The sequence below is a fragment of the Lutra lutra genome, chromosome 9 (genome assembly GCF_902655055.1).
Source record: "Lutra lutra chromosome 9, mLutLut1.2, whole genome shotgun sequence".
Lineage (NCBI taxonomy): Eukaryota > Metazoa > Chordata > Mammalia > Carnivora > Mustelidae > Lutra > Lutra lutra.
In genome coordinates this window covers 31,793,630-31,807,901 of record NC_062286.1, presented here as the reverse complement: position 1 = coordinate 31,807,901, position 14,272 = coordinate 31,793,630, and the positions used below count along the sequence as shown (strand labels likewise).

Sequence of the window (14,272 nt, the reverse complement as noted above, 5' to 3'; positions counted from 1 at the left end):
TTATTCCTGGAAAAACCTCCTTTAGCCTAGGCAAAAGGTCTTTCAGCTTGATACAAGTTAGGCCTGGAGTATATCATTTTCAAGATGTACAAGTACAGAGCGGCCCTATAAACTCTAACCACTACTCTTAAACGGGTTAAACAGGAAGGATGGTGGCAGAGGTCAAAGCTGTCCTGTCACTCTCTGCTTAATTAGAAATAGCGTTATTCCAATCACACGCAGAGAAATTAAGTGTTTACTCAGGAACTACTAGCCCTTTCATGGATATGTACTTAACAACCCTTTAAACGTCCCAAGGCTTGCAGAGAGCAAGGCTGGACGTCAAAATACTAAACACTTATATGGACGCCTAAGAAGATATTTGCGAATCAGCACCTCCTCGACTCTATCGTGTTGTCCCCCCCCCCCCCCCCCGCCCCGTCCCAGTGGAATCTGCAAAGCAACGTGACACCCTTCTCCAGTCACACGTGCCGCAGACTTTGCAGGGAGTCCGCAGTGAGACGGGGCAACTTGCCTCCAGCCTAGTTACAGACAAGGCTAGTGCGGGTCGGGGAGTGGTGCAGACCGGCACAGGTTCTGTGTTTTGAACACCTCCACGAGAAGGTGCGCCTCGCAGGCAGTGGAAACAAGGCTGGGACTAGTGTGCGGGACTTTGAATGCAAAGTGCAACTGTGAGGGGCCGCACCGCTTAAGCGGCAAAGCAGAGAACACCCCTAACTGTACGGAGGTGGTGTGGGGCAGGGTGACTGACGGTGTCGACAGGTCTAAAAGTCCGTCTTCTCTGCGGCCTCTTTGCCTTCCTACATACACAGGACACAGAGAAATTAAGTGTTTGCTCAGGAACTACTAGCCCTTTCATGGAGGACACGCCCTCGTGCCCTGGCCCTGCAGGACGGAAGCTACCGCTCGCCACCGAGGGCACCTGACCGACAAGCCTCAGACCCGGGCTCTCCCCCGGCGGCCTCCTCTCCCACTCTGGCCAGCCCGCTTCCCCTCCACGCTAGGGGAGCCCAGGTTGCTCCCTGGAGATCTAGGCCCGGGGCTGCCGGCGCTGTGGGTTTGGGTTCGGTTTTACTTTACCCTCCTTACTTCCAAATAGGTCTGCTTTTCGCTTTGGGACCTCTGTTGGGGGAAGAAGGTCCTGGGCGCGCCGCGGGCGGCGGCGACGGCTGCGGCAGCGGCCTGGCCGTGCGGCTGCGCGGCGCGCTCGGCCTTGAGCGGCGCGCGGCCGCCGCTGCTGCTGCGCGTGCTGTAGAGGCGCGGGGCCACGCCCTCGGGGGGCGGCGCGCGCGGGAACTCCTTCAGCGAGCGGCTCAGCGGCTTGGTCTTGCCGTGCGCTTGCGCCGCCGCCTCCAGCTTGTAGGCGCCGCTGCTGCCCGCTGGAGATGTGGCGCTCTTGGGCAGCGGCTGCAGCGGGTGCTCGGGCCGCTCGGCCTCCATGGCGAAGCTGACGGGCCGCAGGAAGCAGATGTCCAGGCTGGACTCGGAAGAGGCGGGAGAGCAGTTCTCGAAGAGGGCCGGGGCCTGGAACGGCTCCTCGTCGTAGGGCGCGGGCAGCGCGAAGATCTCGCCGCCGTACTCGAACTCCTCATAGCCCGCCGGCACGAAGCCACGGGCGTCGGGCAGGAGCTCGGCCGGGGCGCGCAGGGAGCGCTCCACGTTGCCCAGCGGCTCGGCGGGCGAGGGCTCGAAGTCCATCTCGGGGATGGCCTGCAGGGGCCCGGCAAGCGCCTTAACGTCCTGCTCAGCTGCACAGAACTGCGCCGGCGCCAGGAGGCTCTCGGGCCTCTCGTGCTTTCTGCCCTCCATCTCCCACTCACTGGGCTTCCCAGGCTGCATGCTCTCCATCAGGCTTTGCTGTTGTTGGCTCTTCTTCACTGGGGGCATCAAATGTCTTTAAGGGGAAACAATACAAAAGAGGTTTGCTTACGGTGGGTTGGTGCAGGCCTCTCCCCGAAGCTCGAGGCCAGGAGCAACACGCATCTGCTAGCTACTGCTTAGGCACAAAACTGCCGGTTCCTCCCCTCTCTGCCCTCCCAGGCGCCTGCGTGCGTCACCTACCAAGCTCCACAGGCTTCTCCGGCTAAGGAGTCCCCTGGCCCCCCACGTGGGAGAGTGAAAACGACATCTGTAAAGCAAATGACCGAAGTATCTGTCTGAGCAAGGAGGCTGTGCACCGAGATGGTGGGTCAACCAAGGATGGTCAACCCTCTCCACGTGGAAGCTCTGACTCGCCCACCACGGGGCCAGAATCGAAGGTACCTCCTTTTACTCTCCTCTCCTTTTTTTTTTTTCTCCTAGCAATAGGATGCAAAATAATGGAGGGAACTTTTGTTCGACTCATGGATCTTCACGCTTAAGAACAATTAAATTTCTAAATGAAACAAATGTACGATCTGGAAAACTGTTGAATCTGGATGATGGTATATGGGGTTCACTGTACACTTTACTTTTGTATGCATTTGAAGTTTTCATAATAAAAACCTGAAAAATTTTGTGGCTATAGAGCATGCTGTATAAAGTCATCTCAAACTTTCACCCACAAAAGCAACCGCCCAAATGAAAAGGCTCTCGCTCTAAATATGCCCAATTTCATGTTTAATCATGAATAATGAATAGGATATGAGCGTAGCAAAAACATCAGATTGGATGGGATTTGCCAGTTCTGGTGGAAGGTAATTGCCAAGCAGATGTGAGTGCATGACTACCCACTGACCCAACCTTTTATTTATTTATAGTTTATTCATTCTACCACAAAAATGCAGATGTATTAAAAAGAAAGAAAACATGCAAATACTATCTTTTTGTGGTGATCTTAAGAAAATGAGATCTCACACTCAAAGGTAAAATGAAATAGTGGCCTGACTTGAATCGTCTTTTCACTTGGAAAATTGTTAAACTTTTACTGGCCATTTTCCAACAGAGTGCAATGGCAGCCATCTTTTTGGTCTGGGTATGCTCTCTAGGGATTCTAGGGATTTCTTTTTTTTTTTTTTTTTTTTGGCTCTATTTGTTGCACTTCAAAGAAGATAGCTTTATTGTTGTGGTAAAAGCTGAAGTGACCCACAAAGTAAACCCCCACTTCCTGCCTATCTGTCTCCCACTTTCCACTCAGGAAAAGTTTTGTTTTGTTTTGGTTTGTTTCCTGAATGGTGTTCTCCCCTATAGGATTTGTAGGGTTTTCTCTATATGAAGAAAATCTTCCTGGGCTCTATTTATAGAAAGTTTAATGTCTCATAGGTTTCAGAATAATTATAGAATCTCTCTCTCTTTCCACATTTGTGCTTCTGCCTTTCCATGATACATGTTCTCAATTTTAAGAGATGAGGGCAGAAAAAGGAAGCAGTTTATTTTGCATTACTGATCATATATTCCTTCCAATGATTATAATTGGCATTTCAAAAGTCGTCATGGTTAAGAATTGAAATAATCTCAGTTGCCTACCTCTCACTTCATTGTAATTTTAGGAAAGAAAAGTAGCTAAAACTTCTAATTTTTCCTTATGATAATAAAACCCAAAGCAGAAATTATAGTCTAAGGAATTACTTTTATGAGAATTGTCTATTTGACGGAGTGCTGGATTTGGAATTTTGAGTTTTAGTTTCCATTATCTTTCCAGAAATCCTGGTTTCAAAAGTAGCTAATTTAACTTTATCCTTCAGAGGTAGGGAATTCCAAATATATATAAATGGCCTAATTCTTAATGTAAACATCATCAAGAAGTTTGTTGAATAAGAATCCAGTTAGTGTGCTAAAGGGCTGTGTGCAGAGACTTTAAAAAGCTATCAAATACATCCACAGCACAAAACAGCTTTAAGAGAAGCCGTCATAAGTGAAGAAAAGAACTTAGGAAATACCTTTCTGAGGAAGCTTCAGGGGGAATTAGGAAGGGCTAAATAGCATGCTTTCTTCATCACCTCAGGCCTATTTTTATTCTCAGTCTTAACTTCCACTCACCCCTGACTGAGATTCTCTTTCCCTCTACTACACCTTTTGGAGAACTTAAGTATACCCTCCCCCGTGCCTTCCTGTCTTCTTCCACCCAGTCATTGTCTCAACCCAAAGACACTGTAGGTAGAGCATGGATATGTGTGATAAAATTGTTAGTAGTAACCTCAGCCTCCAGGCCTACCCCTTAACATTAGCCTTACTCTGGGATCCAGTCATAGGGTCAGCAGCTTGCCTGCCATATATAGGCCTGATGAAGCAAGAGGGAGGGAAGAGTCCTGTAGGTCGTTCTCCTATTCCAGGCTCTCCTGCTACTGTATACAGATGACTTGGCACCCAAGGGCATTGCCATATAACCTTTTCATGCAACAAGTGCTTACGTGACAGTAGGGCCAGAACTGGGAGCAGTAGGGTAGGGTTGCAGTATCTCTTCTGAGTGGATCCCACTGTCACGGACAGCCTCAGGGCCAGCAGTAGGGGAAGCATCTTGTCCAGTATTTGCACACTGGGAAGCCAGCCCTTTGTACAGCTTTGCCATGGATGACCTATAAGAATGGAAGTAATGATTTTCGGAGTGTACAGTGGGAAATTAGCTCTGAACACACAGATTATGCCAAGAGAGACAAGGAGACAATATTTCAGAAACGAAGCTAGACTGCGAAGTTCTCTCCCTCCTCTCTCTCTCCATGGCCCTCTACAAACCAGGTTATTTCCATAACAGTGCAAGCTAGATGTGGGCAAGAAGAGGGATGCTGATTAATAGCCTTGAGTTAAGTTTGAGGGAAAGGGGTGGTATAGGAAGATATCTGCCATTAGAGGAGCCCTAGCTTGGGAGATGGCATCTTTTTCTGGTCTCAAACATCCACAGAAATTATTTTTTCCTCATTGGGTTGGGATGAGGTTGAAGGAACTTTTAGGTCATTAGGAAATTCTGCTGTGAATTGTTTCTGTTCCTTCTGAAGCCCAGATCTCTCTAGTCAGCTCTTTTTCTTTCTTTTTGGCGTGAAATTCGTTTCAGCCGCCACCCTTATTTGTTTTGTTTTTTTTTTTTTTCATAGCACTTACACTGTCTATTTATTAACTGGCTGTCCAGCTCTAGAAAGTAAGCTCCATGTGGCAAAGATTTTTGTCTGTTTTGTTGGTTGTAATATACTCAGTAACAGAGCAGTGACTGATAAATGCTCAATAAATACTTGTTGAGTTCATGAAAGAAACCACATTCTGGCCTTTAAGCTACATTTTTTTAACCTGGCAAGCTTAGGGAACTATTAGGCTTTTTAACCTGGCAAGCTTAGGGAACAGTAACTATTTTCCAGATGGTTAATAACACAAGAGGGGCCTGCATAAGGATTAGAGTAAAACTGTTTTTATTTCTCCAAAATAATTGTACCTATTACCTGATGGAAATTTTACCACCAGGTAATAGGTCCCTCCCGCCTGTAGCCAGCCTGACCACCTCATTTCCCTCTTTTCTATTCTCTTCTACCCCGTCACTGCATTTCAGCCACCTAACATACACTGAGGTCACTTGTGACAGGTATCCACATTGTCTATATCCCTTTTCTCAGAAACCTTTCATCAACCCTCTAGATGGCAACATTAGAAGCTTACTTCTTGAGCTTTTTCCGTTTCTGAATAAGCAAATCCTCATTGCATTGAAACAGCAAGGTGTAATGCGAGATAAATACTCGGAGGCGCTGAACACACACCAGAAGTAGGTAATAGTCAGGGTGTTCCTGCTCTGTGAATTTCAGGACATTCTGGATGGAGATAAAAAGGAGGCAGCATTGCATAATTAGAACTAAACTTTAGTCTCTTGTGCACCTTGCCTACATCTGTTATGAGAGTTTGGTAGCCATTTAATCAGAACAACAGTACATGTGGCCAATCTAATTGTAAGCTGAATGGTTAAACCTGCTGTTTGTCCATCACACCAAGGGAGAACCATTGCTCCTGTTTGAGTTGGATGTGAACGTTGGATAACTCCCTCTGAAAATTAGAAGGATCTACTCATTCGATCTCTGAGGTAATAGAATCATTCTAGCAATTACTATCTATAAGCAATGCCTTATGACCTAACCAAGTCAGACCAATGGTGAGAATGTCAAGCATCAAGGCAGGCTGGAAGGGGATAATGGTTATGATCAAGCCCGGCCTGGTGGTCCCTCCTATTACACTGCCTACTGTACGGTAGAGGAACATGCGCGTTAGTTGGATCTGAGAAAGCAACATTTATTGAGTCTTCCTATTGCCAAGTACTAATGCCTTTACAGATTTGTTTTCTCATTTAGTGTTTACCACAGCTAGGTTAGGTAGGTGTAGTTATTACTTCCATTTAACAAATGAGGAAATCAAGACACAGAGAAGTTAATGTAATCTTTGTTAGGTAACACATCTAATGAGTAGCAGAGTCAGAATTTGAACTCAAGTCGGACGGTAGGATAAGGGCTCTTACTTACCAGATTGCTTGCAAGACCTGGGTTTCAGTCCTAGATTTTTTTCACCAATGAGGTGTGTTAACTTGGTCAAGTTACTTAATTTATTTGGCTCTCCACTTCCTTATCGAAGCAACCATAATGATACCTATTTCATGGGATTATTGAAAGCATTAAATAAGATAATTACTGGGGCCTCTGGGTGGCTCAGTCAGTTAAGCATCTGACTCTTGATTTTGGATCAGGTCATGATCTTAGGGTCATGGGATTGAGCCCCATGTTGGGTGCTGTGGGAAAAGTGGTATGCAGAAGTCAGCTCATCTTCTTCATGCTTTCTCTGTGACATACCACATAAGCAATATATGGTAGGCCCTTGGACTCAAGCCAAAAGAAAGTAGTCAAGATAGTAGTTAAGTGGACAGGTTACATAGAAACTTCTTAAATGCCTTCAGGTGGGGTAAGGGTTTGGGGGTACATTTAGATGGCTGTAGAACAAGGTGGAAGGGACTGAATAAGTACTCTGAATCCACCAGAAGCTGCTAGAGAAAGATCCTGGATCAGCAGAAGTGGTGATTGCTGGAAAATGAAGATAGAACTTCAAAGGCAGAAGTCATGAGCCAAAAATTTTAGAGATTGAGATTTCAGTTCATACCTGAAAAGTAGGAATGGGGTAATCAGCAATCTAAATCATTTCATTACTCCTTAGAAATACCACTGATTCTGTCTTGACCCTTTACCGTGTTTCTCAGTTGCAAGCCACGAATAGTAGTTTATCTTGAAAATCAGTTTGGTGGCTTCCCAGCCATGCCTACCTGCAGATGTATCAGATACTCAGGGATGCGCTGAACTATGTGAAAAAATAGTGTGTAGATGTCAGATTTAATCTCTTCGTCACCCTGAATGAAAGAAAGGCAGAATCACTCTCCAGTGTCCCTCCAACTCTGGCTGCAGAACCCCAAATTCAGTCCTACCAGAGTAGGGAGGGTTTTTTATTCCTAAGGCATTTTCTTTCTCTAAAGTGTCATGATCCTTCACTGGAGTGACATGCTCAAGGAGACATTTCTTCTGTAGCAGGAAGCATATCATATAATCTTTTGAATCCACTCAACTTTCCCAAACAACCCCCCTTCCCCCCTCACTTTTTTTTAGCACAGTGCTGGGCAGGAGTGGGCACTCAATAAATTATATTTGAGTTGAATGAATTCATTAAGATTCTCTTGGAATTACTCATTACAGTCGCTTCTTAGTAGGCACCAAGGGTGGACTGGAGACTCATGAGGGTAGAGAAAGAATATAACCAGTAACTGGTCAGCTGGGCTGGCAGAGGAAACCCATTGGATTTTCTCCATGTCCCTTTCTTTCCCTTCCTTTCTATTCCATCCCCTCCACTCCCACTCCTTTCTTCCCCTCCCCTATCCTTCTCTTCCCTTCCTTTCCCTTTCTCAAATATTTGCTGAGTGCTAACATATGGTAGGCATCATACTTAGAGGGTTGGGAGTAGTAGAGGGGCTGAAGTAAAACGTTAATAAGAAAGAGACCCTCAACTCTTGTGAAACTTGATTAACTCTTAACTTTAAGCTTCTGATAGAGTTTCTTCCTACTGGCCTAAAATAACTAGAATTGTTAGATATTTATCTGGGCTTATGGAACACTTAGTAAAGCATTGCAGTAGCAATACTTAAAGCTACATGGTCAGAACCACTTTATGATCTTATAAACTGACAAACACAGGACGATTTGAGTTTAATATTCAGATTCCAGTTGTCTGATCCTGGGGCCAGGGGGAGCCCCTCATTCAGCATACAAGCTGTAGCCTGAAGATCTCTGCTAAGAACTCCTGCTTACTTTATGCAGACTTCCAGTGAAATAGAAAAGAGAGTCAGTAAAGTAGGGCAAGGACTAAAGCACTGGCACTCATCCTTGAGTGGGCTCCTTTAACCCCAGGTAAGAGTGTCCGTGGCTCTCTTCGAACCATTCCCCAGCCTGGAAGACAAGCTGAGCACTTTGCATTCCCCAAGGTGGATGAGCAAATACCTATAGATACACAAGTAACTAAAGGGCAGTGCACACACAGAGTCACCATACCTCCTTCAGAACAACAACATGAACCAAAGAGATGCATTCAGGCAGGTCCCTTAGGTAGGCAACGTAATAATCCAAGAAATTGTTCTTGAAAACAAACACAAAAATGCATGGTAAGAACCTGGAAGCAGGAATAACAGCTAATATTTTCCCTAGAGTCATGTATATCAAAAAGGAGTACTTTGCAGAGAGTATCTTAATCATTTATTTAATGTGTTCATTAATATGTTTTTTTTTGGTTGTTTTTTAATTCATTTCTTAAATCTTTTTGGTTTTAAGGTAAATATCACTATGGACGTGGGAACCAAAACTCAATATTCCTGTTTCAATGAGAGAAAGTGAAAATCCAACGCAACAGAGAGGGGCCATGTATGTTGAAAAAGTATTTTTAAAAATTGTTAAATGATAAAAATGCCTATTTTGTTTTTAAGTTACTTTTAATTTCAGTCATCTACATCCAATAAGGAACTTTGTCCAACCCACCTCTTGGTGTCTAGACCAATGATCCTCAACTTTTTCTACTAATTGTGTATTTCTACCAATTGCTTATTGCTTGAAAATCAGTTTGGTGGCTTCCCACATGCTATATGCTTTCAGGAAAACAGTTCTCAGCTTCCAAAGTTATATTCCCACAGATAAAACAATTCTCAGCTCAAGAAAGCATACTGAATGCAAATAAGTAAAAGTGATATTAGAGAGATTGCATTATATCCATATAAGTAAATAATTTACAAACTTTGTATTTCACCTACATCGTTGATACACAGAGTTTGATTGCAGGCTAACTCTGGCTTGCAGACCAATTTTAATTAGCCTACACGATATTTTTAAAATAAGAAATGTTCACACAAAATTCGGGATTGCCAGTGTCTCTTAAAATATCAAAAGATCTGGCAACTCTAGTCCCTTCTTCCTGAATAATAATTGGATAGTATTTCCTATAGAAAAGCATATGTTCTAAAGCTCACCTCCCAATGGTCCATATTGTACCACATTCTGCTTACTTACACTCATTTACATCACTGTCTGGCCCTGTAGGCATTTGAGTTCACATCCTCTGGCCTGGGTCAAATTTTCTTTGCAGAACATTATAGAGATTTTGAAACTTACCACCCTTTTCTCCAAGGAAGTGAAAATAAAAACAAAAAACAAAAAACATTCAAGACAGATAACTGCACATCACAGTTTTAAATCTAAGGAATGAAATTAGGTGTGAAATACACACACATACACAAACCCTCCTATATTTATCTTGTACATGTGGATGGACATGTACGTGCTCGTGTATATATTTTTACACTAGTGTACATCACATTTATGTGCATCGTCAGTGGGGCAGTTGGGTATAGTACAGTGGGAAGCGATGGGCCGGAAGTTAGGAGGCTTGGGTCACAGATCCCCCAACTACCTAGCTAGCCGAGTGATTTCAATAAAGTCTTTTAATGTCTCTGAACTTTATTTCATTATCTGTAGAGTGAGGAGGTTAGACTAGATCTCGGCAGTTTTTCTAACTCTGAAAATCACTGATTTGAGGTCCTGCATTTAGAAGCAGACAAGGGAGACACAGATGCATGTAATTCAAGTTTACGAAGGATTTTTTAAAAATACTTACCTCATCATTTGTCAACTTAAGGAATAAATCTCCAAGAACTCCTTGGCGTGGCCACTTCAGGACCCTTTCCTGCAGAGCATGAAGCAAATCAAGGTGCTGCTGGACAAGGTACCGTAAAGAGCCAGGGAAGAGGCTTGAAACAGAATAGAGATAGGATCACACAAACCAGGTGTACAGAAGAAAAGACCCTATAAGAACATATGCAGGAAGTTCCATTTTCCCAGTCATTCAAAATATTCTGAGTCACTGCTCTGCATTCAGGATTTTTTTTTAAGTTTGACATTATAGGCCTAATAGCAAATATCTATTTGCTATTGCTATTTGCTATTTGTGGGAAAAAAAAAAAAAAAGACCCCTTTAGGGCTGCCTGGGTGGCTCAGTTGGTTAAATGTCCGACTCTTAATTTTGGCTCAGGTCATGATCTCAGGGTCCATATTGGGCTCCATGCTCAGCAGGGGAGTCTGCTTGAGGATTCTTTCCCTCTGCCCCTGCCCCAACTCGTGCACTCGCTCACTCTCTTTCTCTAAAATAAATAAATAAATCTGTTATTTTACTCTTTTCAATAAGTCTTTTAAAAAAATAAAATAAAAGACCCCTTTATCAATAGCTCCTACACAAATGTACATTACACTAATAAAGAACACAACACTTAAATGGCTTTTTTTTAAAAAAAAGTTTATTTATTTTAGTAATCTAAAAATTCCAACTCACAAACCTGAGATCACACTCTTCCAGCTGAGCCAGCAGGTGCCCCTTGAATGGCCTTTTGAAAGCCAGACTGTTACTGTTTCACTTATGAGACAGTAGAAATTCTAGGGGAACTCTTTTCCAAGATTTTAAAGTTATTCCCACTTGATGTGCAAATGAGTCTACTCTCATTAGTGTGGTAGAAGTCAGCACCTCGGTGGCATTTGATCATTCTTAGCTACTGGATAAGAGACTCCGATTTAGGTAAAAACCAAAACTTGGTTAAAGCCAGCACCTAAATGCTCAGAGGATGGGCATGTGAATGTGCTCCTTTCCCTTCCCTTCTGGGCAAGGACACAGTCTTTCCTGGGGAGGCCTGGCTTGCTACTCCCTGGAGCTTCACAGAGCCCCATCCTCCTCTCACATCCCTCTCCCCCATCCCTAGCTGTGTTTTGTTTGTTTGTTTGTTTTTCCAGAGGAAAAGAAGAGAGGAAGAGAGATATCAGAGAAGGATGTGGTGGAGAGAGAGAGAATCACGGAGGAGGAAGGAGGTGCATGGAGAAGGGTGGGGGCAGTCAGGGGGCCTGTAGGAATGAGGAGGGAAGCCACAAGGAAATGGAGTTCTGCTGGGCTACTGCAAGAATTCGAGCTCCAACTCGGTGACATATGGGAACTGAAAGTAAGTTCCCTTGTGCTTGCAAGACCGAAAGTTAAACGAAGATGAAAGTGAAGGTCTGCTTGTTACTGAGAGCTGAACGTACTTGGATATTCCCCCAGGGTTCCACAAGAATAAGTGTCCAGTGGATAATTGGGGTGCTTTGCCAACCCTGAACAAGCAGACCTTTGTCGAGAACAGGAGAAAGAACATCAGTTTGATAAGAAGTTTTTTCATCCTCCCCTCCAAAAAAAGAAATAAAATAAAAATTAAAAAAAAAATATAAGCTTTTTCAAACCATCTACAAGTCAAGCAAAGACTCCCCTGTGTCTATAGCTCAGAGAAGACACAGATAACAGAGAGGGTGTCCAGCCACCTGTGAAAAGATACAAGGATTCCTTCACTCCAGTCTTCCACCCCTCCCCGTCCCAAGCCACTAGTCTCCACCTAATTGAAGCCAGCTGGTCCATCAACACAAGTGGAGGGGCTTCCCAATCTAAGCCCTTATGGCTGGTACAGTGGGCTCAGAAGATCTAAGTAATCCCTGTCAAGATCAGAGGGAATTTGGAGGGGCGGCTAGGAGATTGTCTGTGAAGGAGACCACAAAGTTGATGGAGGAAAGCACCACTGACTGGACTGAAAGAGTAAAATACTGTACCTGCGAAAGTTCTCGATGTGATAGCTTTCTCCCCACCCAAGGTTTCCATGACTTTCAATGTGACACTGACAGACGTTAGGGTCTAATGCCATGGTGAGTCTGCCTGTGAGATCCGTTGTCCATATAGGTTATGTAATATCCCTTAGATGATCTCTTTTCTTTTTCCCTTTCTTTACTCCTCTCTTGGCCTTGCCTGGCCTCACCTGGCCTACACTTCTTTCTCTTTCTTTTGGGAAAGCTGCCTTCTGCTACACCGTGACCAGTGTCCTTGCAGAATTGGAGAGCTGGTAACTTGGCTGGGTGGGGTCCAGGTGCTTCCTGGATTGTCCAACTGGGGTAATAGTTTGAGATTTCAGGGTGAGGGTCAGAAAAGGGTAATGTTCCCATCAAGTATCACAGAAACACAAAAGTTCTATGAAGAGCAATGGCCTACAGTGGGTTCTGTACCAATATTGAAAAAAAAATTATTTAACAAGGATATTATTGAAATCAGTAGAGGAGTGTGGAGGAGGTGAGCCAGGAGATGGAGAGCAGAAGGAGAAAGAAGCAAACAATGTAGACACACACGTAACCTGCTTCCTTGTTTGGCCTAGAGCCACACCTGGCTCCCAGAAGCAGCTTTTTCACAAAGATAAAAGTATTAAGCGCTCAACTTCTTATCTATTCCTTACTAGGGTTGAGATGATAGCAAGTAATTTGAGTAGTTTATTCTTTTTAAAACCTTCCAAGTTATTTCAACTCCCACATTACAGGACTTAAACAAGGGAAATAAATTAAAAGCCATCAAGGAAAACCCAGTTAGAGTTTCAAATCAATAGCTTTGCTCTTACCCATCTAATTTTAGGCCAGAATAACTCCTGAGCTCCAGTCCCAGGACGCGACCAGATTTGAGGGGCGCTGATGACGAAGCGTGAGCCACCTGGTGGTGATCCGTGGCACACGGCCTCTTGGCGGATGTTCAGCTCAGGAGGCTGACAGGCAACCCGGTCAGGCTGACCTTGCCTGCACCCGCCCCCCTGCCCCCGCCCCCGACCTCCTACCAAGGATTCTGACAGACAGGACTGTTGGATCATGAGCTTGTAACTCTATCTAGGCATATCAGACCAGGGAAAGCCAAGAGCTGCAACTTCTATGATCCTCCAGCAAATGAACAACCTCCCACAAGTTCCACTCAGACCTCAGCTGGCCGCTGGGGCCCCGTGCAGCTTCCAGCCCTTTCATTCAGCCAGGGGTAGGCCTGGCTTGAAACACGCTGAGGAGGCTGTTGAGGGCTTTACTTTTCTCCAGGGAAAACCTAGAATTTTATCATGTAGGTTTGAGAAGATGTGGCAACCTCAGTTTTGAGGGTCCAGTTGTAGTTACACTGGGTTTTATTCTCACCCCCGGGTTACTTTACAGCAGGGGTGGAAAGTGCTGGTGGCTTGCAATGTCTGATGGGAAAGGTGGGGCATGTTGCTAATTTATTTTCATCTTTGCATGGGGAAAATGCCAGTAGAAGAAAGGAATAATCTCGTTCTGTTGTGTATTTCGTTCAGCCGGCCTATTTAAAGTACCCAAGGAGGCTTCAGAAAAGCTTAGGAAAAAAGAAGAAATGTAGTGAGTGAAGGAGGATATTGGAAATCTAAGCCCAAGGTGGAAAAATGGCAACACTGCTAAGCTCAGAACTCGAGTCTTTATATTAGTCCTAAGAGTATTGACTTATAGCTTCACTTGTCTTGGTTATGAAAAGAAAAAAGGTTAGCTTAGTAAATAACTAACATCAACAGCATTATTGCGGTTGTGAGAAATAACTGCTTTTATATGATATATGATTATATGGTAGTTTTAAACTTTTTTAATCTTGGGCTTTGGGGAAGATGGGTCATGAGTCATGAAAGAACATCCTAGACAAGCAGGAAGTGATGGCAAGTCGGAGAGAGCTTCAGTGAGCCAAGGACATTTCTAGCATCCCTACCTGACAAATCAGTTGAGATCTGAAGGGAAGTTTACACTGTGAAATAGGAAGAGTCATCTGGCTAAGAAACCCGACATGCTGTTAGTCAGGTGATGTCTTGGAAACGATAAGGTCCTCAGAGAAGTGGTGGGATGTGGAAAGGTCACAAGGACAGGGGGAGACAAGCCTGGGTTCGAATCCTCACACTGACTGACTATTTGGCTTTAAAGCCCTCTGGGCCTTAGCTTCTTCATCTACAAGG

At 44.3% G+C, this 14,272-nt stretch overlaps 1 protein-coding gene across 12 annotated transcripts in view; it reads right to left on the bottom strand.

Moving 5' to 3' along the window:
- ARHGEF33 (Rho guanine nucleotide exchange factor 33) overlaps positions 1–14,272 on the bottom strand; it is a 119,163-nt gene that overhangs the window by 55,601 nt on the left and 49,290 nt on the right. For 10 of the 12 annotated variants that reach the window (XM_047746773.1, XM_047746770.1, XM_047746774.1 and 7 more), the window contains 6 exons: positions 10,078–10,210; positions 8,469–8,552; positions 7,196–7,279; positions 5,560–5,708; positions 4,329–4,493; positions 1,081–1,894 (listed from right to left, as the gene is read on the bottom strand). In XM_047746773.1, the coding sequence (XP_047602729.1) occupies positions 1,081–1,894; positions 4,329–4,493; positions 5,560–5,708; positions 7,196–7,279; positions 8,469–8,552; positions 10,078–10,210 (1,429 nt within the window). The remainder of the gene's footprint in view (positions 1–1,080; positions 1,895–4,328; positions 4,494–5,559; positions 5,709–7,195; positions 7,280–8,468; positions 8,553–10,077; positions 10,211–14,272) is intronic. The other 2 variants (XM_047746782.1, XM_047746771.1) reach the window with 1 other exon arrangement.